The sequence below is a fragment of the Brachyistius frenatus genome, unplaced genomic scaffold, assembly GCF_029030835.1.
Source record: "Brachyistius frenatus isolate BFR_SWC_R1_liver_20210118 unplaced genomic scaffold, ASM2903083v1 Contig_169, whole genome shotgun sequence".
Classification (NCBI taxonomy): domain Eukaryota; kingdom Metazoa; phylum Chordata; class Actinopteri; family Embiotocidae; genus Brachyistius; species Brachyistius frenatus.
Genome location: NW_027210768.1, coordinates 306677 through 332950, shown reverse-complemented (window position 1 = coordinate 332950; position 26274 = coordinate 306677). Strand labels below are relative to the sequence as shown.

Sequence of the window (26274 nt, the reverse complement as noted above, 5' to 3'; positions counted from 1 at the left end):
TATTTTCACCATAAATGAAAAAATGTATATGTAAATAAAAAAGTAAAACATATCTATCTTTAAATATCTATTTAAAAGACGTTTCAATCAGAATGTTCAGAAGAGTCTTTGTGACCCACGAAGCTTTTATTTTGAAAGCAACATGAACTCATTTCCGCTCCAGTTGTGGGATCTGTTGTTGTGAATCGGGATTTGGAGGAAGATGACGGGATTTGGAGGAAGATGACGGGATTTGGAGGAAGATGACGGGATTTGGAGGAAGATGACGGGATTTGGAGGAAGATGACGGGAGATAACGGAAGTTAACGGGAGTTAACGGGACGGATCTCCGCCGCCGTGTTTGATGTTCACGTGTATATTTCTGTTTTTCTTCCGTTTGATCGGAGCCGCCGCTTCGCTTTGTTCTGTGAGCTCAGCAGCTAGCTAACTTGACGACGCTGATGAAGATGATGAAGATGATGAAGATGAAGATGATGAAGATGCACCGGAGGAGTCGTCCCGGTGTCTCGGACTGATGGAGCCAGCGACGCTCAACTGGAGCTGCTTGCTAGCGAGCTAGCGAGCTGTCGGTGGTCGCCGGTGGACCGGAGCTGGAGCCGTTAACCGTTAATCGGTTTCTATCGTTTGATCCGTTTGATGTGTTTGATGTGTTTGTAGACTGAACAGATGTTCGTCCCGGCAGGACGCCGGACGGAGCAGCTGCGTTTGATCCTTCAGGTCTTCGAGAAACAGAAATCTGAAGCTTCAGAGACGCGGATCATGCTAACTAGCATCACTGCTAATTTCACCGTTTAGGTTAGCAGGTTAGCTCCACGTGACCTGCTACAGCTAAAGCTACAAGCTAAAGCTACAAGCTACATCTCAGCTCGTCTCGTCTTCTTCCTCCATCACCTCCTCCATCACCTCCTCCTCCATCACCTCCTCCTCCTCCTCCTCCTCCTCCATCACCTCCTCCTCCTCCTCCTCCTCCATCACCAGCTCTGGTCAGCTCTGCTCCACCTCCTCCACCTCTCTGCTCCATCTCGTCCTTGGATGCTCCAGCGACGTTAATCCGGTGAGTTGAACCTTCTTCTGAACTACAGAACTACTGGTGAGACACCGGAGACACCGGAGACACCTGAGACACCGGAGACATCTGAGACACCGGAGACACCTGAGACACCGGAGACATCTGAGACACCGGAGACACCCTGAGACACCGGAGACACCGGAGACACCGGAGACACCTGAGACACCGGAGACACCCTGAGACCACGGGTGGTGGTGTCCTCGGGTGGTGGTGTCCTCGGGTGGAGGTGTCCTCGGGTGGACGTGTCCCAGAAACCCGGACCGCCTCTTTTGGTGTAAATCACCGGTTCGACCGGAACCGGTTGTCTGTCCCCGTTATGCTAACTCACCGCACTAGCTAGGTCGGTCCTTTAACGGGCTCTACATGTTTTACTGCTCCGGTTCTCCGGTTCTCCGGTTCTCCGGTGTCTCTCCGGTATCTACCCGGATAATAAACAGAAGATCGTGTGTGTTGATCCGTGAAGCAGCTTCTCTCTCCGGTTCCGGTTAGCTTCTCTCTCCGGTTCCGGTTAGCTTCTCTTTGGGTCCTTGGATGTGAGTTACGGGTCATTTAGCGGATTTGTGTCCTCGGTGAAGACAGCTGGTGGACAGAAGACAACGTTATGAGACACAGACTGTTGTCTTTTGTGGAACAGGTGGAGACAGCAGGTGGAGACAGCAGGTGGAGACAGCAGGTGGAGACAGCAGCCAGAGCTTCAGGATGGCTCAGCTCTTGGACGGAGCCGGAGAACTGGGCTGGGTTCTCCTCAAGTCTGCGATCCGCTTCGTGTTCATGGTCCTCAACAACTGCGTGGCCATCCCGTCCTACTGCTGCTACATGCTGCTCCTCCAGCCGCTCCGGTTGTGGGACAGCACCATGTTCTGGCACGTCGAAGGCTTCATGTTCCAGTGGCTGCTGGCCATGGTGTCCACCTGGGGCTGGATCGCTGGCTACACAGGTAAGACCTGATCTCAGGTCTGCATGCAGAACAACACCTGCACAGCAATGTTTGGACATCCTGAGATGATCTGAGCAGTTCGTGAAGATCTCCAGAATCTTAAAACTCCTCCCAACAGTCTGGATGAAATATGTTGTTTACCTGATGTTAAAGCAGATTGTTATCCTGAATTGAAGATCAGACTCTCAGTTTCTGGAGGGTTTCTGGGTTTCTGGAGGGTTTCTGGGTTTCTGGAGGGTTTCAGGGTTTCAGGGTTTCTGGAGGGTTTCAGGGTTTCTGGAGGGTTTCTGGGTTTCTGGAGGGTTTCAGGGTTTCTGGAGGGTTTCAGGGTTTCTGGAGGGTTTCTGGAGGGTTTCAGGGTTTCTGGAGGGTTTCTGGAGGGTTTCTGGAGGGCCTTGGTGTTGTGGTGGGCAGGTATTTAAAAAAAAACACATTCATTTTCATGTAGTTTTGCATTATTGTCATTACGATATTTAAACATAAACTGCCATAAAAAATCATAATCACCAAACATTAGTAAAGCAAAGCTTACAGCGACGTTACAGCAGCTTGGGCTGCACCGAAGTGTTATAATGTTAGAGACTCTTTATCCTCATCTAAACAAACCAGCCATTCAAAACATGTTTTTCTCTTAATCTATGCAATTTAAACCAAAATTCAAACATCAGATACATATTTTTCAGAGAAACGTATCATTGACTTGAATGTTAATACAATAGCACGACAACCTGAGGCCAGTTACTACCAACATGGACGGTGTTAGTTTCTATTATGTACTAAATGTTTCCTTCTGAACTGGAGATAAATCACTAATAGAGGTGGAACAGATGGTTGAACAAATATGAAATATTTATAGAAAAATCTTATCTTTGTTTTGAATCATAAGTGGTACAGCTGCTCTTTTCTCCACTTTAATTGGAGCATTTCCAAATAATCAAGATTAATTGCTTCTATAACTGTAATTATGTGAAAATGTTCCTTATCTAGAAATGTAATTTATGTAGTTTGTTTCTATGGTAACGTAAGGACTTTGGATTTATCTATTTTTGACATTTAATTGATCAATTCATCAAGTAATTATCAGCGTAAATAATTGACGGATCTGTTGATAATAAAGGGAATTGTTGGTGACGTCCATAATTACATGACCCATCCATCCATCATCTCCACCCGCTTTATCCTGAACAGGGTCACGGGGGGGCGGAGCCTATCCCAGCTCACTTAGGGTGAAGGCAGGGTTCACCTGGACAGGTCACCAGTCCATCACAGGGACACGTAGAGACAGACGGAAACAAAGACCATTCACACCTAAGGGCAATTTGTAGAACCACCAATTAACCTGAGGTGCATGTTTCTGGATGGTGGGAGGAAGCCGGAGTACCGAGAGAACCCACGCAAGCACACGGAGAACATGCAGACTCACACAGAAAGGCCCGGGCCCGGATTCGAACCCAGGACCTTTTTGCTGTGAGGCGACCGTGCAAACCACTGAACCACTGTGCCGCTTAATTACATGATAAGTACAGTCAATGCAGAGGCGTGGTGTTGCATGATTACCGGACAGAGACACCACAACAACAACAACAACAAACACACTCACCTGATACATGTGATAGAAGAACAGCAGGATGTCACAAGTGTGTGTTGGTTCCTCTCAACTGGCTGGTTGAATATCTCGACGTGACTCGGGCTACAGTGGTGTTCGGTTGCACAGAGCTGCGAGCAAAATGCTTACAAATTGCTAAGTGGTGACATCGGGAGCAACAAGGCGCTCTGATGAATAATTCAAAGCGTTCAGCCTATAGAGCACCTGGTCTCGTGTGTCTCACACCGTGATTGACGGCACTTGGAAGCGAGACACCGTTTGGCTGTTTCGTGCCTAAAGTTTAATTTAGAATATCAAATGTAACTTGCACTGTAATTTGCCTGCTGTTGTTTCTTATATTACATTTATACACTTCAACATGCAGTTGCATTTATTGGACTGCAGTCAAATAGCATGTAAAAGGTCCAAATCCTGCCTTTTTGGATCAGTTGCTGTTTAGTGTGAATTAAATAGCCTGGTTGTTGTCGGACCCATCGGCGCTTCCTTCTGTCACACTATTAAGATTTGAGCTATTGTGACCTCAGTTTGAACTGTCTTATTAGAATCGATGTACATTTGTCTCCACAGTGCATCGCCAATTTTTAAGAAGCAGTTCGGTACGAGGCTCCATAATCAATTCAAATGACAGTTCAGTGCAGAAAAACTCATGTGATGTACCCATGTCATGTAAACAAAGATGGCTGAATGGTGCCATTAGAGGATTTGCAACACAAACCTTAAGAGTCTTAAAATGAAAGAAGTCACATCATGCATCATCTTCCAAAGAGATGCACATAAACATATGAGGTAAGCGTGCCACGTGTTAAATCTTTGGTGGTGGTGTTTTGTGACACAGGTATGTCAGCTCAGAAAGGTGAAACAGTAAAAACTGGGGATACACAGTAACTACAGCATTAGAAAATCTGACCTTGTTGACAGATCAGCGGGCGGCAGCAGTCGTTTTACTACACGTGTGACCACCGGTGTTGTTGTGACTTGTGCTCAAAGGCAGTGGGAGGAGGATGGGTCGATTCAACCTGCTACCTGTGTAACCAACCGGGTTCCTGCACTGTGTAAAAGGACCTTTCAGCACAAAATTCAATTACTTCAGTTTTTATCCAAGGTCACAGCTTCACTGTCACTCAAAGGACATATTTCTGTTCATTCTTTCGAGGAACAGCTGCAGATTACGTCTTGCATTCTGCGAGCGTTGCAGCCTTTGTTTTAAACATAAACAGTCCAGCAGAGAGCTGAATGGTGACCACCATAAGCCCCTTCACCGCTGCTCATACCGGCTCAGCTCCATTCTGCTCGTCTTTGTTTGGTTTCCCTTCGGACGGAAAGTTTTGGTATCGCGTCCATTGAGGTTCCAAACAAGCCAAAAGGTGACATGAAAACACTGCAGACCACTGGTTAGTCAGAGAGGATTGTCACAATCACTGCACCACTGCATTCGCGACATGTGACATCCGGCACAAACCTGCCATTGTTAACAAGTCAAGGTACTATAGTATTAATCACCTGATTACTCAGTTAATCGCAACCGGAAAAAGCGCACTGGATCGATGTGCGAGGTGCAGACGAACGTTCCTCTGTTTGGGTTCCAAGGAAAGCATCCAGTGGGTCTGTGTGTGTCGTCTGCAGTAGAAAACTAATTGCTGAAGTACCTCCGGTGAGTAGAGTAGAGCTGCCACCAGCAGTGGGGAAAGGAAGCTGTACATTTACCTTATTGTGAGACACTTATTGACCAATGAAGTCTTTTAGAACAACAGCAGCAATTAGTCAACAGAAATTGATTGGCAGCTCCTCTGATAACATATTCATGGAAGCTGGGATTTCTGTGGTTTCTTAAATGTTAATATTTGCTTATTTTCTTGGTCGGTGGTCTCAAACTAAATATTTATTTATGTTTGACTTTTTTGATCAAATAATGAATTGATGATGAAAATAATGGTTAGTTGAAGCCCTAACAGATTCCTCCTAGCCGCTCGGATGTTTTATTTCTGACATGCATGAAGACAAATATGTAGTGTTGTTGACAAGGTGTGACGCGGATTTTAATTTTAATTTAATTCTGTTCAGGCTGCATGTGCAGTCAAGAAGTACTAGATGTGTGTCAGGGAGTACTCGCTCAGAGTCGGACGTTCTGCAGTCTGGAAACTGAGCCGTAGTTGAACTATCAAACATGAAGGATGTTGCATCACCTCCTCTGGAGAAGCAGAACAGCGGCGCTTTGTAGATGTCATAGATCATTTCATCAGCACCAAGTGCTGCCATGAACTGGATTTTTTTTGTCACCAGGACAGTTTACACAAAATGTCACATGATTTCTGGAGATCTTGTCGAGCGTCTCATAAAGGGTCAGGATTAGAGCAGTTGTGGTTGTATGAGGTGAATGTACTCTCTTAGCCCCTTATGTTTATCATTAAATGTTTCTTGAACTCAACCAGAAGCTGCATCCGGCATTTCTTCCTCATTAAATCCACCAAAAATGTTTTGCGTCGCAAAAAAAAAACCCAACATATTTTCATGGAAGACAGTTTACAATATTTGACAGCCAATGTACAAACAGGTTAACTTGTGAGAGGTGATTAAACAAGTATCATGTAGCAGACAAGAAACTGAGATTTGATTGCTATAAAAAATGTTGACAATAGAATTTTCACAAAGTCCTCTATTCATACTGTTATTCTTGTGGAAATGTAAGTGCTGGATTTCAGCTGAGCTCTCAGTAAAGTGAGGTCGAGGCACGACACAGTGACATTTGTTTAAGCCGGCCATCTATAACTAAAACAACTGAGCGCCATCCGTTTGAAGATGCTAATTTTTCTGAAGAACAGGCCGACCAATGTCAAGCTGATATTGCTTCGCCGCCGCCGCCCGCCTGATGGCTTCACTGAGCGGTGCATCATAAACCCCTTCCCAAGCCCGCAGTGTGTTTTATTTTATCAGGCGAGCTAATGGCACTGTAAGGTCAGCTAACTGATACTCGCATGTGATTACTGAAGCTGCATTTGACAAGCTGAAATATGCCGCTGTAATATCAAGACCCACAACTGTGAACATGCTCCAAAGAAGAGGTTCTTTTAATATCAACCCTCGAATCGTGTTCTTTGTTTTAATGGAGATAGTGTTTTTGTGTTCTACTGATACCATCGGTGCAACAAAGACTGGTAACTATGATTTATTAACTCGCTTTGCAGGATTTATCTTGATTACTTCAAAACATGTTGGACAGAAAGCCACAGGAAACAGTTTTTATTGTATTTAGTTTTGTATTGTCAGTCAATTGGACTCCTTTTTCCCTGTTTTTGTAAAAAGCATTGCAACTGAATTTGTTCTGATTAGACGGTCACCCTCACAACAGTGGGCCTGAACAGGTGACCTAAAGCCAGCAGGATTACGTTTTCATTGCATCTTGTATGAGTGGGTGGTCTGTCGGACCTGTAAGGAGATCAGAGACGGTGACTGAACATGCAGACATTATTTGCACACTTGTTTCCTGTTTGTGTTGCGTTTCCCAGTCTGTGATCATATTGGGAATGTAATGTTTACGTGAAACACAGTGTGGCTCTGTTATTTACGCCCATGAATATCACATTATTAGGACTTATGATCTCTGTCTGGAGTCTACAGAGGCCCGTCATTGACGTCTTGTTATTCCTGCAAGTTTTCTTTCTTCTGAATGCTGACTGAGTAATCTTCAATTAATTGATTAGGTAACCTTTTCCAGCTTTTAGTGTATTGAAATCAAACATTTTGGGGATTTTGGACTATTGATCACAAAACATTTAATTATGTCACCATCGACTCAACTACATTGTGCTGAATTATATCGTCTTGCTCTTGTATTGTTTAGTTGCTTTCACCAAGACACACTTTTATAGTTTCTGTTTTGAACAGTTCTATATACATAAATTGGTACTTGCTTATCATTATAGACTAATTAATTTGTTTTGGAAAATTGTCAGCTGAATAATCAATAATGAAAACAGTCGGTTTGGGGCTGACTCCACTTAGATTTTTGGCTACTCTGATTTGTTGCAAGGTCTTTTATTGATTAGATTTGTCTATGTTAATAGTAGTAATAAACATCCAGTTTTTGATTATTATATTGTTAAGATGACTTAAACAGAAACTTAAATGGTAACTGTCAGTGATTTCTAAAGAAAAAATGCCTAAAATTCACAATTTCTAGCTTCTAAATTGTAATTTATTTCTCACTATTGGTCTTCTAAGATAGTAAACTGAATATGAAAGTTTGATGATTCTTTTCTGACATTTTTTTTTTGTCCAAACAATTAACCTATAAATGTATAAAATAATACCTAATAAAGATAATCCATCGTCATGTTGTTGTGCTTACTAACTACATACAACATCAAGTGCTCAGAGACCTGTTGGACCTGATTAGATGCTGCCTTGTCTGCTTTTATTTTGAAAGAATCCAGCTGGCAGTCTCCCAACCAGGACAGGCGTGGAGAAAGTCTCGGCCACGTTTAATGCATATTCCCCAAAACTCCATCGTTCCGTGGATGTCATTGTTCCTGTAGATGTGGCACGAGAACGATCAGATGTCAAGATTAGCTAAGCAGTAGGCAGTGAAGTAAATTCAGCGCGGATCATCTCACTTTGAGGCTATAACGCAAACTGCTTCTCATTTGTTAAAGCCACCGTACGCCCACAGAAGTGTTAGCAGTTCCTTGGCTGATTAGACTTATTCTCTGGCCTGTGTGGGTGTAAACAAATCACGTTTGATTGACATTTCCCCGACTGTTCTGAATTATCTCTGTTGCACGTGTTCGGCCGAGATAACTTCCAGCTTTGTTTCTTTCCAGTACATGGTCAACCTTAGCTGACCTCTTATCGTAATGTCCTGAAAATTACTCGTGTTTGAATCATTATTCCACTTCCTGCCAGAATCCAGAAGCACGGCAAGAAGATGCCAAACGTGTAGCTTGAGCTAGAATTCACAGTAAGAGCTGCTCTAAAAAGCAAGAGCTGTGTGCACTTTTAAAAGCTTTTATTTAGGGAAAGCATACTTGTGATGTCCTGCCAACAGACTTTAGTAAAAGTTTAATGTGTATAGTGCATGAAAACACACTGTAGATTGAGATGGACTCAGTCGTGTCTTATAGCACAAGTGAAGGAGTTGAATCGGCCCTGCGTCTCCAGTTCAGCTGAAATGGCGATAACACCAATGGAACATTTACATCTCTTGTTCTGAGGCACTGAAACATGTTTGCTTTGGTGGAGGCTGATGTTTAATTCCCTGGTGTACAGAAGGACTGTGGGATATTGATGTGGATGAACAGTGAATTATGTGGGAAATCCATATTTTAATTATGATTTGTTGTAATTGAATCAAGGAACTTTTAGGACAAATGGAAGGGGTTAAATTTGCTTTAAATTTTTAATGAGGGGAAGAAATTAAAGGCAGTTGATGATACCCAGTTATTCCAACCAACATGGGAGACATTGACTGAACTAAATTGAACCTTGTAGCTGGTTAGGTTTTCACACAGAACACACTCAGACCGAATGTAACCTGTTAATAATTTTTTACATATCAAGTAGTTGATTATAAAATGTTAGATGTCTTTTCCCGTTGAGCCAATTTCATCTTTAACTGCTCGACTTTCTCGGCAATGTTGAGACTTCTCATATTTAGAAGACATCAGTACTGTTGTTGTCTTCCTTTACAAAAACAAAAACAATTTAGACAGTTGTGCCACAATCATAACGTACATTCATTCATGAATAGTGCCTGATCTATTCAGGGATTTTTAGGCAGATATTAATATTTTTAGAGTTTCAAAAATCTTATAATGGTAAATCCACTATACTTTTGTTGTTGTTTTTGTTGTTGTTGTTTATAGCCACACTAGCTGGGATGGTGAGGTTGGTCAGCCCACACTGTGGTCCAGCCTAAAATAATGACGCAACTCTGTGAAGAATAACCATGACATTTTATTGAGATGTATATGGTTTCCAGAGCACGAATCATAATGACTTCCTAGTGACCCCCTGACTTTCCCTTTAGCGCCGTCAGAAAGGCAGATTGTCATTTACTTAGTGAAGCATTTACCATCTATTAAACTGGCACACATTTAGTACAGACATTCATGAATCCCACTGAGTACTGGAGATTTTCTTTTTTGACACTTCCTCAAACAGGTTGACATTTTGAGTTTCTCCTCGTCTCAACAATTGTTGGCTGATTGCCATGCAACTGGGTGTTAAGTCTCCTTGATCACTCACGAACCTGACATTTCACCTAAAACCATACAACAACAGTTTGGTTTTATTTAAACTGAACATCACGGCGCCGCTAGCGTGACTGAAGACTCCTCCATCCTACACACGTCATGAGAAAGAACTGTGGCCGAGGTATTTAGTGAGGAGGTTATGTTTCAGGTGAAACATAAATCGAAAGGCTTTCTGGTGCACGAGTCATGTAATTATGACGCTCTTTAGCATTTCAGTGTTGCAGTTTTACACCGATACCAATATATCTGCAATAAGCTATTAGCAGCCTGACATCTGTGATTTAATTGTGATTACTATTGACTGAGTCCTCGGCTACTTTAACCTCCCTCTATTTGACCCCTGCTGGAGAAACAATTTCTGGACCATTTGCTCTCTGGTAGTGACCGTTACCGGCGGCACTCGTAGCACAGATCAGGCTTTATTGTAAAATCAGCAAGAGCTCCAAATTATGTCTGCCAATGTCCACTGGCTGGCAGTTACATACCGCTCTGAATCATCGCTCGTCACAAAGTTGTCCTCTCGGATGGACAGCCACCTTTGTGAAGGAGATTTCATGATGTCTTGCCAATTCTCTCCTCTTGAGAGAGAAGGAAGTATAGAGATGGGCGGCAAGGTCAGCGGTACGCCGTTTAGCTGACCACAGATACCGGATTAGACACTGTGCCTGCAGCATGGCTGTCATCCTGCTGCGCTAACTGTGTCATCTCTCAAAGACAATTTCCCTAATGTATTCTATCTGACAGATGACCCATCTCTATGATATCACATACGCTCTTCTCCCTCAACAATGGGGACTTCAGCGAGCACCAAGGCATGCTCCTTATGAAATGACATTGCCTTCAGTGTACGTACACCCGGCACACCCCCTGTCCAAGTGTCACAGATGTGTCATTTTTCACAAAGTATGCTCTCGATTCCTGTGTCCATGTGGACTGATCTTATTCTTTGGAGGACAGAAGGTGAAACACAGGCCTAAATTGAACACGTCAATAACTTGTCCTCTTGTACTTTCTTTGACTCAAGAGAAGCTGATTAACCTCGGTGAGATGTTTTTGTGAGGATGCAGGAAGATTCAAAAACACCTTGTGTCGTCTGGCTGTTGGGTTGGAAAAGATCAATGATTGTACTGTTGTCGCGTCAATCCTGTCATCTGGGCACGTGCCCGACATTTATCAAGCTTGTATGTCTAAGTGGCTTTTCTAAACATATCTGTAATATAATACAATAAACAGTAACAAACAACCGGGATTGCGCTTTCTGCATGTTGGCAGATGTTGTTCAAGCTTCCAGCCACCGTGTTCTCCAATATCTGCTAATGAACTGCTGAATGAGTAAGTTGCACATTAGCATTACATGACTAAATCTCATTGTGAACATGCCGAATAGCTTGCAGCAGGTACAGCTGGTCGAATTTCAAGGTGGAACGAGATCAACTTACAACCTTTAATCACTCACGATTCTGTCAAGGCAATAATTTAGCCTTTTAGTGCGAGTCGTGCAGAAACGGTTAATGCTGACGGCTGGCTTGAATGCCTTTCTCCTCGGGTCATAACAGCAGATCTTACACCTCATTTAGCGGAGTCTACACTAACAATTAATTGCTGACTTTTTCTCATAAAAGGCCTCCTGCTTTTGGATATCTGCCTGGTATATAATTGACACAATGAACTGATTTAAGCCGTTTTATTTCAAGAACACTCTTACGTGCTCAAGTAAATTGAGCCTGCAACTGTGGCTCTCAGATAGCTTGCTAATTAAGAAGGTTTTGGAGGCTTCTTTGAAGATGCAGATCACAGCTCTTAGCAGCAGCTTGTCATCTCGTGTTGGGCAAAACTGAACTCCTCACCAAGACCCACGAGAGAGTAAAATCTTGACCGCAGAGATTCGAAGTAAAGCTGAAGTTTTTCTGTCCTGTTCCAAAAGAAAGAAGTTAAATCCAGACTTGAAGGATAATGATAAAAGTATGTTTACATCGTGATTAGATTAACAAGATTTGAAGTCTAGATTAGATAGATCCCTTTTATAATAGCTGCACTTATTTAAAGCTTAAACAAATTTGCAAAATCGGCTCAATCGATGATATTCAAGGGAAGCTGTTTGTGGAGAAACACCACGCAAATATTTTCATTGGAAAAATAAGAGTGCTGCATCATATTACTTTAAGGCCGTATTGCCCGCAGCAATGACTTCACAATCATGTCGTCCAGGCAGTTTATCAGTTTTATCGTTCTTCAATTGTTTAGCATCCCATTTGTGTTGTGTGCTGCCAGCTTTACTGGCAGATCCCTTTCACTTTGTTTTGGACCAGAGTGGTTGAGTCCATTTTGAAGATGAGCACGTCATGTTCAGCCTTGTCCTTGGGACACTGGACTTCCTCACAACTGAATATGCACTTCTGTGTCAACTGTGTCGGGACCGCTGCGCTTTGGAAACGAAAAAAATCTACTCCGAGATGATGCATTTTGGTTTCCCGCTGCATGCTTTGTGTATTGACTTCCTTCATTTCACAGAATGGATTTAGAGTAAGTGAAGTGCGCGTGTGACCTTGGTACTAATGTGTATAAAGAAACAGAAGTAGTAAAAGCAAGACAGGGAGTTTATACAGTCCAGGAAAGGTGAGATCTTCCACTGTTGAACTGCATGGTGGTCTAGTCTGTTGAGAGAATTGGGATCTCAGCTTCTGCTATGCCCTTTTTTTCCCCCTCTTATTGCTGGGGAGTTTTACACTAAGGCCTGACATTTGTCATCTCCCATCGTAATGTGACATCATGTTGTGTCAGGGAAATTAACAAACAACACCCAATAACAAAATAGGCCAAGAAATACACGTTTTACTGCCGAGAGCCTTTTAAAACTCGTGTTGGTATTTTTTACGTTTTATTTTTCCAGGACAAAAATCGATATGTCTGCTTAGATGGAAAAACAATTTAGTTTTGTTCCCTTTAATGTTTTCATTCACCATATATGTATAAGGCGGGGTATGTTTAAAATATTTGCTATAGCAGCACCAAAATACCTTGACTTCAATACTGGTAACTGAAAACAATCTTCTTTTTTTTTCTTTAAATCTATTTGATCAAAAAGAAAATGACCTTGCACATTACGGTACATATCCTTAGTTTCCGTGCAGTTTCGAGGGGTTAGGGTGTAACCCAGGCTTTTTTTTCTTCTCTAGCTACAATTTACAGATGTCCCCTAAATGCCTCGCATGCAAGCTGTTATCGCTAGTCAGCTGCGCACAGTGAAGGCTTCAGTTACCGCAGCGCATGCAACTTAAGACAGGTACGTGGCCAAACATTGGTTTCGAAAGAAGGAAATCAGGCCTTCTAATGTAAGATTTACTCGAGTTAAAACTTGGGGGCACCGCACAGGTTTTTCAAACAATAGGAGAATATTTCCAAGTGAATATTGAATAATTAGTTTAACTTAAAGTAACCCTCCGAAGTAGTAAAGTGGCCTTCTTCCTCGGTTGTTTTTAAATGTCGGTTGGTAAACAACTTTACTTTACTATTAAAAAAAAAATCCTGTCCCCTCCCTAAAACAAATTAGTGTGTATGTTGCCTTGGTATTGGCATTTTATACCAAATAACAAGGCGTTTTTTTGATACTCTGTAATACCGAAGCATTTCTGTCTGTGCAAGTATCAAAATCACTTGTCTTGTATTGCGTTAAAATTGTGCTGTTGCTTAATTGAGTTGATAAATCTGGTGTAAATCAAACTTTCTGATGAATCTTTATCAGCCAGAAAACCTAACGTTAACTCTCCCTATAGAGAAGAAGCTCTCACTCACTCTGCACCCTAAAGCCCGACTAATGCAACATTGGCATTACCCAGAACTGAAACGGGTCAGATCAGCCCTGAACTGCGGGGATCACGAGTAAAACCCTGCAGCCCAGCGGAGTCTTCTCACCTCCTCGGCTGCCATTAATATGCAAAGTTTTTGAAGTGTGTTTAATTTGAAAAAGAAGCTCACGTGGTCTGCTGCAGGGCTATTGTTGTCACCCCTCGTCTCACATGAGCCGTGTTTCCTGCTTTGTTGTAGCTCCCGTGTGTTTCCCATCAACAATCAGACGCAGGTGAATGAGTAGTGAAGTAGCCTGTATGCTACTGAATAGAGGCCTGACGATGTAAAGGGAACGAGGGCGCTGGAGGATCCACTCCTGTAGATGATGATAGACACTGGGCATTGTCAGGTTGAAAGCCTTTGTCAAGTAGAACCACTGTAGCACGAGCCTGTTAATTTAGTGAAAGCCTATTAACAACCATACTGTTTTTCATCATTGCTAATCATCACGGGTGTGTATGTCAAACTCTGAGATGATTCAGTATCATGTGTCCAACATTAAAGCTTCATCATCTCCACAACGTTACAGTTACCACACACTGCAATTCAAAGCAGATTTGGCAACAATCAGTCATGGTTCAGTAATATTTGATTGCTTTTATTTGTCCATTAATTAGATTATATTTGTTTATTTAGTCAAATTTTGACTATTGAACCAGACAGACCAGACATATAACTGCTGGCCCCGAGCCAGTATGAGTTTATTTAGGGCAAGTCTGCAACATCAGCGCATTTTTACATGATGTCATCGTTTTCAAGATACATGACCAATGAATTGCATCATGATTTCCTGAAATACAACGGGGGAAGATACAGTCTTGGTCTGCTCAGTCTCTTACTGGTACTCGAGGGGAGGGGAGGGGAGAAGAGGGGGGGAATAATAGGCTGCGACAAGAGAGAGGGAGTTTCTAGTTTAGTGGAAGCAAAACTGCTGGTTGGAGAACTGAGTGTGTATATTTGTAAAGTATTAAGATAGACTGGAAGAGCAACTTCAGTGCAAACAGCCTGACAAGGCTGCTCTTGGTTAGCCTGGAGCTCCAGACATGGAGCAGTTCAGGTCAGTTGGTTTGGTCAGGTTAGAGCTGCGACTTGAAGGACATCTCATGCGTCACCATGACAAAAGCAAAAGCTCAGAAAATATATATATATTTATTTATTTATTTTTAACCCTCTTAAGTGGGTGCAATCTTTTTTTCCACCCACACTTTGCAAAGATTCGCCACTACGTTTTCTCTGATTGGCTCTGACCTGTACACTCTTACTCTAACTATCTCACTCCTAACCACAAAAGGCAACAAATACCAGCCAATCAGAGGCAGAGTACGGCGCATCTTAACAAAATGCATGTGGTTGCTTGTAGTGACAGCAGCTGTTGAAAACTGGAACACAGCAGGACCATAGGTTCCTCCCAAAAGCCTTAAATTCTCTTTAATTGAATGTTCAGTACAGTGTACATGCCTCTGGTCCTTTCTGTCTCAACAAGAGATGTTTACTTTTCTAAAAGTTCTGGACAACTACGATCCCCTCGGCTCAGACTCACGGAAACACCTACGGTTCGCCCCAAAAAATCTTTCTGACCTTAAATTATCTCGAGTTTAAAAAGGCAAACTTATGGTTGACGTGGCAGCGAAATCTGGCAACTCTGATATAAATTTGAGTTTAAGCAATATTAAATGTTAAAATGCAAATTAAATTTTTATGTATTCTGATCTATTCACAAGTATTGATTCCTTTTAAGTGTGTGGATTGTTTTACCACAGGTAGTGGTAGTTGTGTAAAGTGACTTTCAAAGCTTTCTCCTGGCAGAGCATCGTGGCTCCTGGATCTATTTGTGGCACGTTTTTTCAATCCATGCAAAGCTCTCACTTTTTTTTTTCTTCCACTTACCTGTTTGCATCCCTGATCATCATTTAAAGCTGTCAGTTCAGTCGTCCAGAGTTCATACTTCCTGCTGTACGCTGTGGGCATGTGACCCTAAGCTTTGATTGACGTGAATGAACAATAACTGGCTGATCACTGATTTAGTGCCGACCTTCATTTTATTAATCCAAACTGTCTTGTCTGTGACATTTGAATGAAGCTCCCTGTAAAGTCATGAAACAGGAAATTAGTCATATCTCCACAACGATTGGTTGGATCATGATGAAGGTCTTTCTGTGGGTAGATAAGACCTTGGTGCACCTGTGTGCAGCGTACCCTGCTTGATGTACCTGTACCCAAAGAACTGCAGCTTGCAGCTATATTTCGCTTTGTTTTATTTTTAGCACTGTGATGGATAACAAAGGCCCGGTTCTGTTCTCAGACGTACACGGATGCCTTATGTGTCTTCACTGAGCAGGAGAGCATTTTTTTATGGACATGCAAATAAGCCTCATCTACTGTTGTAGCAGAATGTAGACCTAATGTGCTGCCTAGCCAAATGAAAAATGTTATTTCAGCCAGGGAGCTCCCACACCAACAAGTCTGCTAATAACACGTGTTGACACGAAGCCTGATGATTACGTCTTTAAACTGAGAATATTCAGACGGTAAGGTTTGAGAACCTGCTTCGTTTTTTACTAAAAAATAAAGCAATGCTACCAAAACAAAGTGCAACTTGTGATACTAAGTAGACGTGATCATGGCAATATTTTGTATCCTGTTAGCTCTTACATTCAGTACTTGTTGAGAAAATATGTGACCCTATTGAAACGGATAATTAAATGACCGCTGATTTAATATGACAGAATGTCATAACATGTCCATAAATATGTCGGTTGTTGTTTTTTAGCCCTGAAAGTTGTTCATTTCTTTGCCATTGTTGTGGGAACCTCATACATCAAATGGCTGTAATAGAAACCACTCATGATAGCTCAGAATATGAAAGTATTTTCATGTTCAAACCAAGGTTTGAAAGTCTGCAATTACATTTCATCTCTTTTTTTTCTTCTACTTGTTCCATATGCTCTGCTCACAGTGGTCAATAGTGAAAGTGGCTGTGATACCATTTCCTGAAATTCACTTCTTTTTTCTCTTTTCTCATTCACTTTCAACATGGATTCAATATGCATGTTCAGTGATAATCAGCACAGCAATATGGCTAAAATCCAACTGTAGGTAGGTAGGTATATACTTTATTAATCCCCGAGGGGACATTTTTTAAACATACAATTTTTTGTACATGATGTAATCATCCAAACCACCTCCGGAGTTGGTCTGAGACTCATTTGGCCACAAAGTGTAAATGTTTATACAGCCTACTTCGGATGTAGCTACGTGGAAAGAAACTGTCTGATCTAAGCAGGCAGGAAGGATACGCAGATCAGACAGGTGGTCGTCAGTTTGTCGGGATACTTGTGGAATTAGAAACAAGAAACAATGACGGGCACACTTTCAGTTTTAAGCCGTGTAACAGTTGATGGAGACAAAGTGGATTTTAGTGTTTACTAGAGACACCTTAGCTCTCGATCTCGGTTATGTTGAAGCATATGTCCCACTTGCTTTTCTTCTTCTTAATGTGTATGCTTATATCAAACTATGATTAGGCTTTAATGATAAAAGTGCCATAAAATGAACAGAAAAGACAATTCAATTGTTTATCTCAATCACGTGTATGATAGTTGATTGTCAGATAAAAATGATGATTGTGACAACATCCTGCACTGGATGTAAACAAGTCGTCTTTGCAGATGTCTTATGAGGACGGAAACGTGGTTGTCACACCTTAAGCACACGCAGTGGGAAACACTAAATGTAAACGGAGTTTGTTCATGAAAACTCCTGAGAGCACATATGAAAGCTATTAATTGCACAGTTTGTTTAATCAAAACGTGTCTGGTCTGTTTGTTTTCGTCCGGCAGTAACGGAGTGGGGCGATGACGTGCGGCCCGTCACTGAAGAAGAAGCCATGGTCATCGTCAACCACCAATCCACGGGAGACGTGTGCACTCTAATGATGTGCCTGCAAGACAAGGGCACGGTAAGAAACCTTGTTTGTGTCCTTTTTAGTAAATCCAGGAGTGTAGCACTGTAAATAGTGTAAATATTGTTGAGTGTAAATAGAGAGCGGTGCAGAAGTTTGGTCCTGCAGGCCGCTCTGCACCGTCTGTATTCCTCTGAAGAGGCGGCTGTTGAAGCATGTTTGTGTGGCTTTGTCACTGCAAATAAGAAATTCCTGTAGAACTGCAAACATTGTTCTAAAAACACTCTCAGCCTGAGTGTGTTTCTTTAAAAGGATAATTCGTGTTTATTTCAGTAGTACTTGCTATCAATGTGACTATTGTGGATTTACGTGTCACACCACCTTTACACTCTTCACCTCTGTTGTAGAGATTCAGGGAAACAAAGTGTTGCACAACTGGTCGACTGCAGCTTTCTATAAAAGGGATTTCTACTTAAGTTATTGCAAGTATTTAATTTTGAACCTGACGGAAATTATCTCCACACAGGCAAAATGCACAAAGCATAGCTAATTTAAAGTCCTTTTTGCTTTGTCGTACACCATCATTTGTCATCATTTAATGATGTTTAGTGAACTCCAGGATTAAATATTTTTATAATGAACTTCTTCTTTTGTGCTCCGTTAATGGTTTTGTCCATTATACATTTTACTTTTTGATAGCCTCTAGGGGAGGAAGTTATTTTGTTTGTTTGCTTATTTATTATATTTTTCTTAGTAGTAAAAAATAGCCATGGTTATGGGATGATACTTTGCAAGTCAAATTGCTGAGGCAGTAAAGAAGGACTGCAGCGCAAAACAGTGCTGCGGTTCTCTGCATGCAAATTACAAAACATGCGTTGGACTGTTCAGCTGCTGAGTTCTCGGGTAGCCGACGGCAAATGGGAAAAGAGTCAAGTGGCGGCTGCTTTGCTTTTGCTTTGTTTCACACCGGTCACTGTAAACGGGCAAGGAAGACAAACTTGTCCAAACATTTTTAGACAAACTTGTCCAAACATTCATAAACATTTTATGAGGTTACTTGTTATTTCTTTCACACTTTCACAAAAAAAACACGTCATGTGTTTCTACAGAACTTGCATAGCTGTCTGGCAGCACAAACATAAATACAGATGAGGGGCGGCTGTGTCGTTGTGCCTTTTTGTTTTTTGTTTTTTGGGGGGGGCGGGGGGGCTGAGGCTGGCACTGCACAAACATGATGACATGATCCGCCTCAACAACTGCATCCCCGGCCCAGTTTATCCTCTTAGCACTGAAAGGACAGTAAGCCAAAGCTGCATCAGTGCAGGTCATGAGGGCGGAAATGCTCAGAGGGGCGGTATCAGTTTGGGGCACTGACACCACAGCCAGAGACTTGTGTTACTGATTAGAGGAGAAAGCATGGCTCTGAGCAAAATTACAGTGATGGTTACTGATGCTGATTGTATGTCTCTGCCTTTTTCAGGTGGTACAAAAAATGATGTGGTTGATGGACCATGTGTTCAAATACACCAACTTTGGCTTAGTATCCCTGATTCATGGGGACTTCTTCATCAGACAGGTGAGACACCAAAACTCTTTGCATGTTTAGTTTTTACATTGTTAAATGTTTTTTTTATTTTTATTTTTTTATCTCACCCTATATTTATCATTGCCCATTACCACACTCTGTTTCACACGCTAAAGATGCCCATGTTTTTAGTTGGCATACTGACCTCGAAGGCTTCAGCAACACTTGTCGCTGGAAGATAAAAGACTATTTTCCCTCACTAGTCAACACCTCGTTTTTCTTCCTGAAGGTCTGAGGATTGACACCACAGATCTTTGGGCCATAACTCGACTCATTCAACCCTGGTTACTAGCGGCCCGTTTTTTTTTACTGCGCTCACCAAAAGGGGAGTCGTTACCCATCTGCTTGTCCCAGCTGGACAGCAGATACATTAGCAGGCTTCCTAGAGCCGTGATGTCGGTGGACAGTAGCGTGGGAAGGCTGCCAAACCTCGTTGGGTCAGACCTTTGTTGTCAGGACAGCTGAAGCCGAGTCTGAGAGGCCTACACATGGAGCCGGCAGCGCTTTTACTGGTCAGGGAATTCCTGGAATATCAGGCAAGTTTGAAAGGTTAATTTGAGGTCAGGAACACTAGTTCATCCACTGCGGTCACATCCACTCACAAGAAACAAATGGGATATCTCTTGTGTATATAAGCTATAGTGCCTGACAATGTTGAGACAGCAAGTCTTGATTTTTTTTTTAAGTGTGATTTATGATTTGATTCACATCTGCATACCCACTTATTGTTGTTGCTAAATCTCAGGCACACCAGTGCAACCAATGATTAGTTGGGGATGTCAGATTTTTGATCGCATGCGTGACCACTCTGGAGCCTGAGTTTATATTTCCTTTCTTTACTTTGGAGGTCAGAAATGAGTGTGACGCCAAACAGGACTAAGCTCCTGTTAGACCCATCTTAGTTATGACTGCATTTCATTTTGCATAATCATCAGAACAGTTTCTATTCATCTGTATACAAACAGCTGGATGAAACTAACATAAATGTCATATTTCCACATCATTTTCTACCATTTGGGGTTTGACTGGTGCCCTTTTAATGACATCATCTTTCTTCTCCCATGATTTAATGGCACATGAGTGGACAGTTAGCGCTACCAACTGTTTATCTCGAGGTGCTTAACTTCTGATAGCCAACAAACCGCATTTCAATGAGTATCTATTGACATTAACATCATGGATTTGGCTGTAAAGTCAAACATCAGAGCACCAGTGTGGAAAACTCTCAGTTGTAAGCCAAAGGAAAAAGGAGAGTCCAATAACCTGGAGGAGGTGATTTGTTGGATTTGCAGAAAAAGACAATTACATCATTAATCATAATTATTTATATGACAATTTATTGTAAGCTAAAATTTCACGATGATCACAGCCGTATCTCCAAATGGACAAAAGACTTGGAAATGTTATTTCTCCATTGTAAATGAAATACCTGCTGACGGGTCGCCTCTGTTCATGATCAAATGTGTTTGTCCACATTTGTTTTAGCTGACAAATAAAAGCGATAAAGCCCACACGCCCATCTCACACTTTTTGCAGAAACAGCATGGCAAGAGGGAATTAAACATTTTTAGGTCATGGAAATGCTTTGCAATGGAATTTCACATCAGGCAGTGTGCCGGGGGTGAAGCACCCTGAGCCTGCTAACAGCCAGACGGGCTATAGTGGAAAGTCTGAGCAGCCTCGCTCCTTCCTGCCATGCTCCTCTCTCGGAGATCCCCTCTGGCATTCTTTCCTGTGCATTCTTGACATCCTCCCTCAGAATACTTCAGACATTCACACAGCACAGTGAGCAGCTACCTCGGCCACCCGAGCATCTGCTGTCCACTCAGGCTGACAGACGTGCCTTCGAGCATCATTGTGCACAACGCACCATGCGATGCTGGCCGTTTTACTTCATTTGGTCAGTGGGAGAACTTTCACATTGGAAGCACGCCTTAAAAATATCTTGTTTTTAATTTAAGGATATACAAAGCCATAAAATGGATACACTAAAATCATGAACATCACAGTTACCAGCAGCTCTTCACATGTTTACACTTGAGCCTCATAGTTAAGGAAGCAAGTAAGGTGATACTAAATGTGAGTGTATTTTTGAATGTGCAATTTTACACATCTAGAGTGTCAAATCTTGCACACAGTTATGAATACATGAGTTGGAGTCTAGAAATATACAGTTGTACTTTTTTTCTTTTTTTTTTTCACAATCTTGATGTAAAAAAAAAGAAAAAGCTAATTCACAGTGACTTATAAATATTGTTACACGGAGATGGTTAATTGTAGACATGCCGACAGTACACCAGACGGGAAGACTCAAAACAGCAGTTCCAAGTAGCGCTGTTACAATAACCACATGATACCCAGCACTGGGGTCATGGGATGGCTACTGCAGGGTTAAGCTCATGGGTCGTCTTCCATCCATGTTCAGGCGCTTCTAGAGGAAAGTTTTTAGCCTCATGTGTAAAGTAAAGGGACAGTCCATTTAACATATGGGGGCTTCTTCTGTCTGTGTTTCATTATTATTGATTATTTCCAGGCTTGAAAGTTTGCAAATATTACTCTATTACTCTGTTGTGCTCTTTATTTCGGGTGCTGTCGTAGTAATATAGATCCATTGATTGGACAATCGGATCAATCTCAGGTTATTCCAAAAGCAACATGGTGGACTTCCCCTTCTTCAGTTCACGTTGTTCTTGTATCTGCAGCAAAACCACTGCAACAGACTCAAGGTCATGAATAGGTTTGAGCTGTGTTGAGTCTTTTAAAGCTTGTCTGCCTCTGCGAATCAGAGAGTTTATAGCTGCGGCTCAGAATAGTTCGATAATGACGTTTGTTTTGACAGAATAATTATGTGGTCTTAACTGTAACTCTTGTGTTGCAGCATTTGCAGTAAATACAGCTTCATTAATAAACATAGCTGGGCTATGCTAACACATTTAAAATGACTTTTGACTAGGACTAACAAAAAGCAATCCCGCTTTTCCTCGTCCTATAATGCTCTTAATGTTGTCAAGGCCATCATGTTTTCATCCATTTCCATCATGCCATTAATGTAGCTGTGAGTGCTCGACAATGTGACTGCAGCCAACTCATGATTTGTGGTTGTTTGGTTGTTTTTGTACGGGTTTTTCTTGGTTCTTTGCTGACAAAAATTCTTTCGATCAAATTGAATTAAGTTGGCATTAAGCCTCCATTGTTTGGCTTCCTTGGGGAAACTGATGGTGGTAATTGCACTGTTTTAAATGCAGTCAGTTCATTTAAGAAATTCTTCTTTGAATGAAACTAAACTGAAAACCTGTTTTAAAACTTATACTTGACTTATACGATTGTTTCTGTTAAATGTGCAATGCAACATCATGGTTATATTTTCTGCTTCCATTCAGGGTAAAGCTTACCGAGATAAGCAGCTGATCTACCTGAAAGATCACCTAGACAAATACTACAACAGCCGGGACAGGAAGTGGATAGTGCTGTTCCCAGAGGGCGGCTTCCTTCGCAAGAGGCGGGAAACCAGCCAGTTGTTTGCTAAGAAGAACTCTCTCCCCCACCTGAACCATGTCACGCTGCCTCGCCTCGGAGCCACCCACGTTATCCTGAAAACCCTGTCGGCCCAGCAGGAGAATGGCAGCGTGAGCAGCGACGTCGGGACCCTGAAACAGACGGGTAACTGAAACACGCTTAAGCTTCAGACACTCACTCCTCCATGTTGAAATGGGTTTTTTAAGCTGCCTCATTAGGCGTTGCATACACAAAATGAAGAAGGAGTTCTTCAAAGTTGCAGGATGTGTTTTTCACTGACGTTTCCGGGTCTCAAAAAGTCGAGTGCTATTTCTGGGGAAGTCTGGAAAAAGGGTTTTTTTTTCTCACTTCACTTCACTTCACTTCACTTCACTTCACTTCACTTCACTTCACTTCACTTCACTTCACAGTCCCTGTGAACTCTCCTCTGTACACGGTGTACTGTAGTTCTTGATCAAATGGGGTTTTATGTTGGCTAGAAGGCCAGAGACGAAGCATGCTTCAGACATGAAGCATTAAATCATCACCTCTGTGGCCCGCTGTCCTCTGGGAGTCCTGTCTTAAATGAAAGGCGACTGGTGGTAAAGATTGCCAGGAGAGCAAAGGGGTGACATGCACAGAGGTGCCAGAAATTGCATCAGTGTTCCTGAAAACCCCAGCGGTGATTTGCAGGAGAGTAATTGTTCTGTCTAGAGACCAGGCCTAAATTCAGTCAATGAGCAGGAAGATAACACTACAGTTAACAAGCTTTTAGATTGAAAATTACTTGGTTAGTAAAAATTTTTTTTCTATTTGTGGCAATTTAAAGAAATTTTAACCCCCCAAAAAAAGAAAAACACATATGAACAAAACATTTGAACCAAGTAGGGTGTAGATTTCTCCCTCTGCTCTACATGTCCATATTATGTTTGGATATATCTAGACCCTGATGTGATTCTGTTCCTGTTGTCTCCCATTTTCTAGGAAAAGCTTCACTTATTCTTCATGGAAAATATCAGTTTTTCAATCCACTACTGACCATCCATTTTCTAGGTCTAGGAGGTTCCCTTTTTTTTTTTTTTTTGTAAATGTAAATATTTCCACCTTGCTGTCGTGTCGTTGGGTATCGGACCTCAAATGTCTCTTAAGGTTAACATATATTCTAATAATTATATATAAACATATCCCCGATTCATATAATAGATGTGGTGACATGATTAGTATTCATGTGACTCTCTCTTTAGCTGAATTTGTGGAACTAAATGATTCTCATGCTACTGGAATCAGAGCCTTGTTTGAAGAGGAAAACTACCACCTCCTTAAATCTGGATTGTGGACTAAAATACACGTTTAGGTTTTTACTCAGCAAAATTACCCAGATAACTCCTGTTCTTTGGAGCAGTCCTCAGCAAAAACATTAAGACGGCCGTAAACATACAGATTCAAAGAGTCCCCCATGACGACGCTGCACGCTCGGTTCATCCAGTGGACTCTTCCTGGCTTTCATTCAGAATCCATTTTAACGGTGTGCGTGTTAATTGTAAATCGGAGAGGCTTCGGACCGGCGTTATTAAGAATGTGGCTCAGAGATTTTCGGCTTCCTCGAGTTTGCTAACACAGCTCTGTGTCCTACAGCCTCAGCACTAACAGCAAGATGCCATCTGTTTATCCCTCTGCAGGACAGACTGTCAAACCAAAGGAGAAGTAGCTCCTAATTGGCCATTGTAAAGTTTAGATGAAGATGAGCACGACTGTTTGTATGTACTAAATTAAGTCAATATACCGGTTGTGGTTTTGACTTTTCTGCTAGTTTAACCCAACCACATCCGTGTCAACAAATACTGATGACAGCGGAAGTGGGTTTTAAACATTTTGTGGATTTGGACATGTCAGTCTTATTCAAGTCTAAATGCGCATTTCATTCCTTTCTGCGCATGTATACTCTACTTCCAGTTCACTTCCCAGTTCTCATTCATTCCCACTACGTCCTTTCTTCTGTTCCAGCAGCTCAGGATGAGGGGAAGCTGGTTGCTGCAGTAGCGCTTGTCCTTCCACTTGAATCTAGCTAATGGCATTAAAACCTAGGGCAAGAAAACACACACACATATACCCAGAGGAGCGCTGTGTTGCTCTATCCTGGGCTCTGTGTGTGCACGCCTGATCTAAAGACACAGCTCTGTCTCCCTCTGACCCTCCCTGATGCTCTGCAGAGGTGCCCAGAGCTTGCTGACTCACTCAGAGACAAATGGGCCACTTGGAGAAAATAGGATTTGATGTAAATGTGTGTGCCGCTGTGTATCAGCCATGCAATGCCACCCGGGCTAAATACACTGCTCAGTGCCAGTACAAAGTACATGGGTCACCGGTTGCCAAAGTAGCTCATAGCTTGCGGTGAGGCTCACTTTGTCGCAAAGACTGATAAGGTTGTCTGAGTTGTAAAACCATATTTACAGTTGGCGGCTAAGCAAAGTTCACAGCTTTGTGACACACGAGTAAACGGGTTTCATAACACCAACCAATCCGTGGCCATTCTTCTCCGTGCTTCAGTCAGTAGGAGGGACAGGTGTGGGTTTCAAGTGTTGTAACTGACCTGCAGAGCGGCCTGATAGAGTGCCAGATACCTGCCAGCGTGTTTCCTTCCTCTGACTGTTTACAGAAGGACGGGACCCGCCTGATGTCATTTTAAATTACCGCGGCTGTTGCTATTACAGTATTGTTTGCCACGACGTACGGGGCACCAGCGATCCCTTGGCTCGGGGCCCCGCTCTTAGGCCAGCCAGCCACCCGCAGGAGACGATGTCTGCCTTTCAGCACACTTGGACCGACATCGGGATCCAATTACCCTCACAGGGATAACCGTGGTGTCGCATCAATATCTAGGATGCCTATCATGTCACTGTAACATTGGTACAAATCAGCCAGCTTTTTCCCCAGCTGCTTCTTTCTGCCTCTTCTATCTGGGGTTTGTGAAACAGATGTTAAGTAAACATAGGTTTGCATCCTTAAAGGTCAGTCTTAACTATGTATGTGGGTGCACAGCTGTCCAGCGAGCTAAACCCATTTCCTATAAAGATTGAGGACAAGTTGGCTTTTGCTAGAAGTAATTGTCAGACTGTGAAATCGGTGTTAGACAACAATTTTAATTCAGGGATTTACAAGGGAAACTAGATTCATGACACTATGGACAAACGGTCAAATCAGTCACATTGTCCCACATGCCAGCCAGAAAACAAGTAATACACCGGTAAGAGATCAACATAAAGTCCTGGAACTACAATACAGGAATTAAATAGAAAACACTTTGAGCATCAGGGAAGTGCTCCAGCCTTGTTTTCTCTCTTTTGTTTACACTAAGTTCAACACCATGTGTAGACTGTCATTTCTTGCTTGTGATCAACTTTTTAGCCCAAATCTCACCAGTATTATAAAATATAGTACAGCATGAAGGACTGAGGGAGCTGCAAGGAAATGAGACTTTCTCCTACATCAGTAGATCAGTTCTCCTGCACAGCTCCTGGATCAGCTAGTTGTTTCTGTCGTACTGACTGGTGAGAATGTTTTGGTATTTAAGTCTGAAATGTGTATTC

The 26274-nt window shown here is 42.2% G+C and overlaps 1 protein-coding gene across 3 annotated transcripts in view; it reads left to right on the top strand.

The window, feature by feature from the left end:
* Nucleotides 1-26274, top strand: part of LOC138631932 (acyl-CoA:lysophosphatidylglycerol acyltransferase 1-like) — a 191940-nt gene that overhangs the window by 148690 nt on the left and 16976 nt on the right. Inside the window, exons 2-6 of one of the 3 annotated variants that reach the window (XM_069717135.1) lie at nucleotides 979-1054; nucleotides 1704-2006; nucleotides 17546-17664; nucleotides 19088-19183; nucleotides 22573-22852. In XM_069717135.1, the coding sequence (XP_069573236.1) occupies nucleotides 1769-2006; nucleotides 17546-17664; nucleotides 19088-19183; nucleotides 22573-22852 (733 nt within the window). In that variant the 5' untranslated portion in view covers nucleotides 979-1054; nucleotides 1704-1768. Of the gene's footprint in view, nucleotides 1-968; nucleotides 1055-1703; nucleotides 2007-17545; nucleotides 17665-19087; nucleotides 19184-22572; nucleotides 22853-26274 lie in introns of those variants that run through there. The other 2 variants (XM_069717134.1, XM_069717133.1) reach the window with 2 other exon arrangements.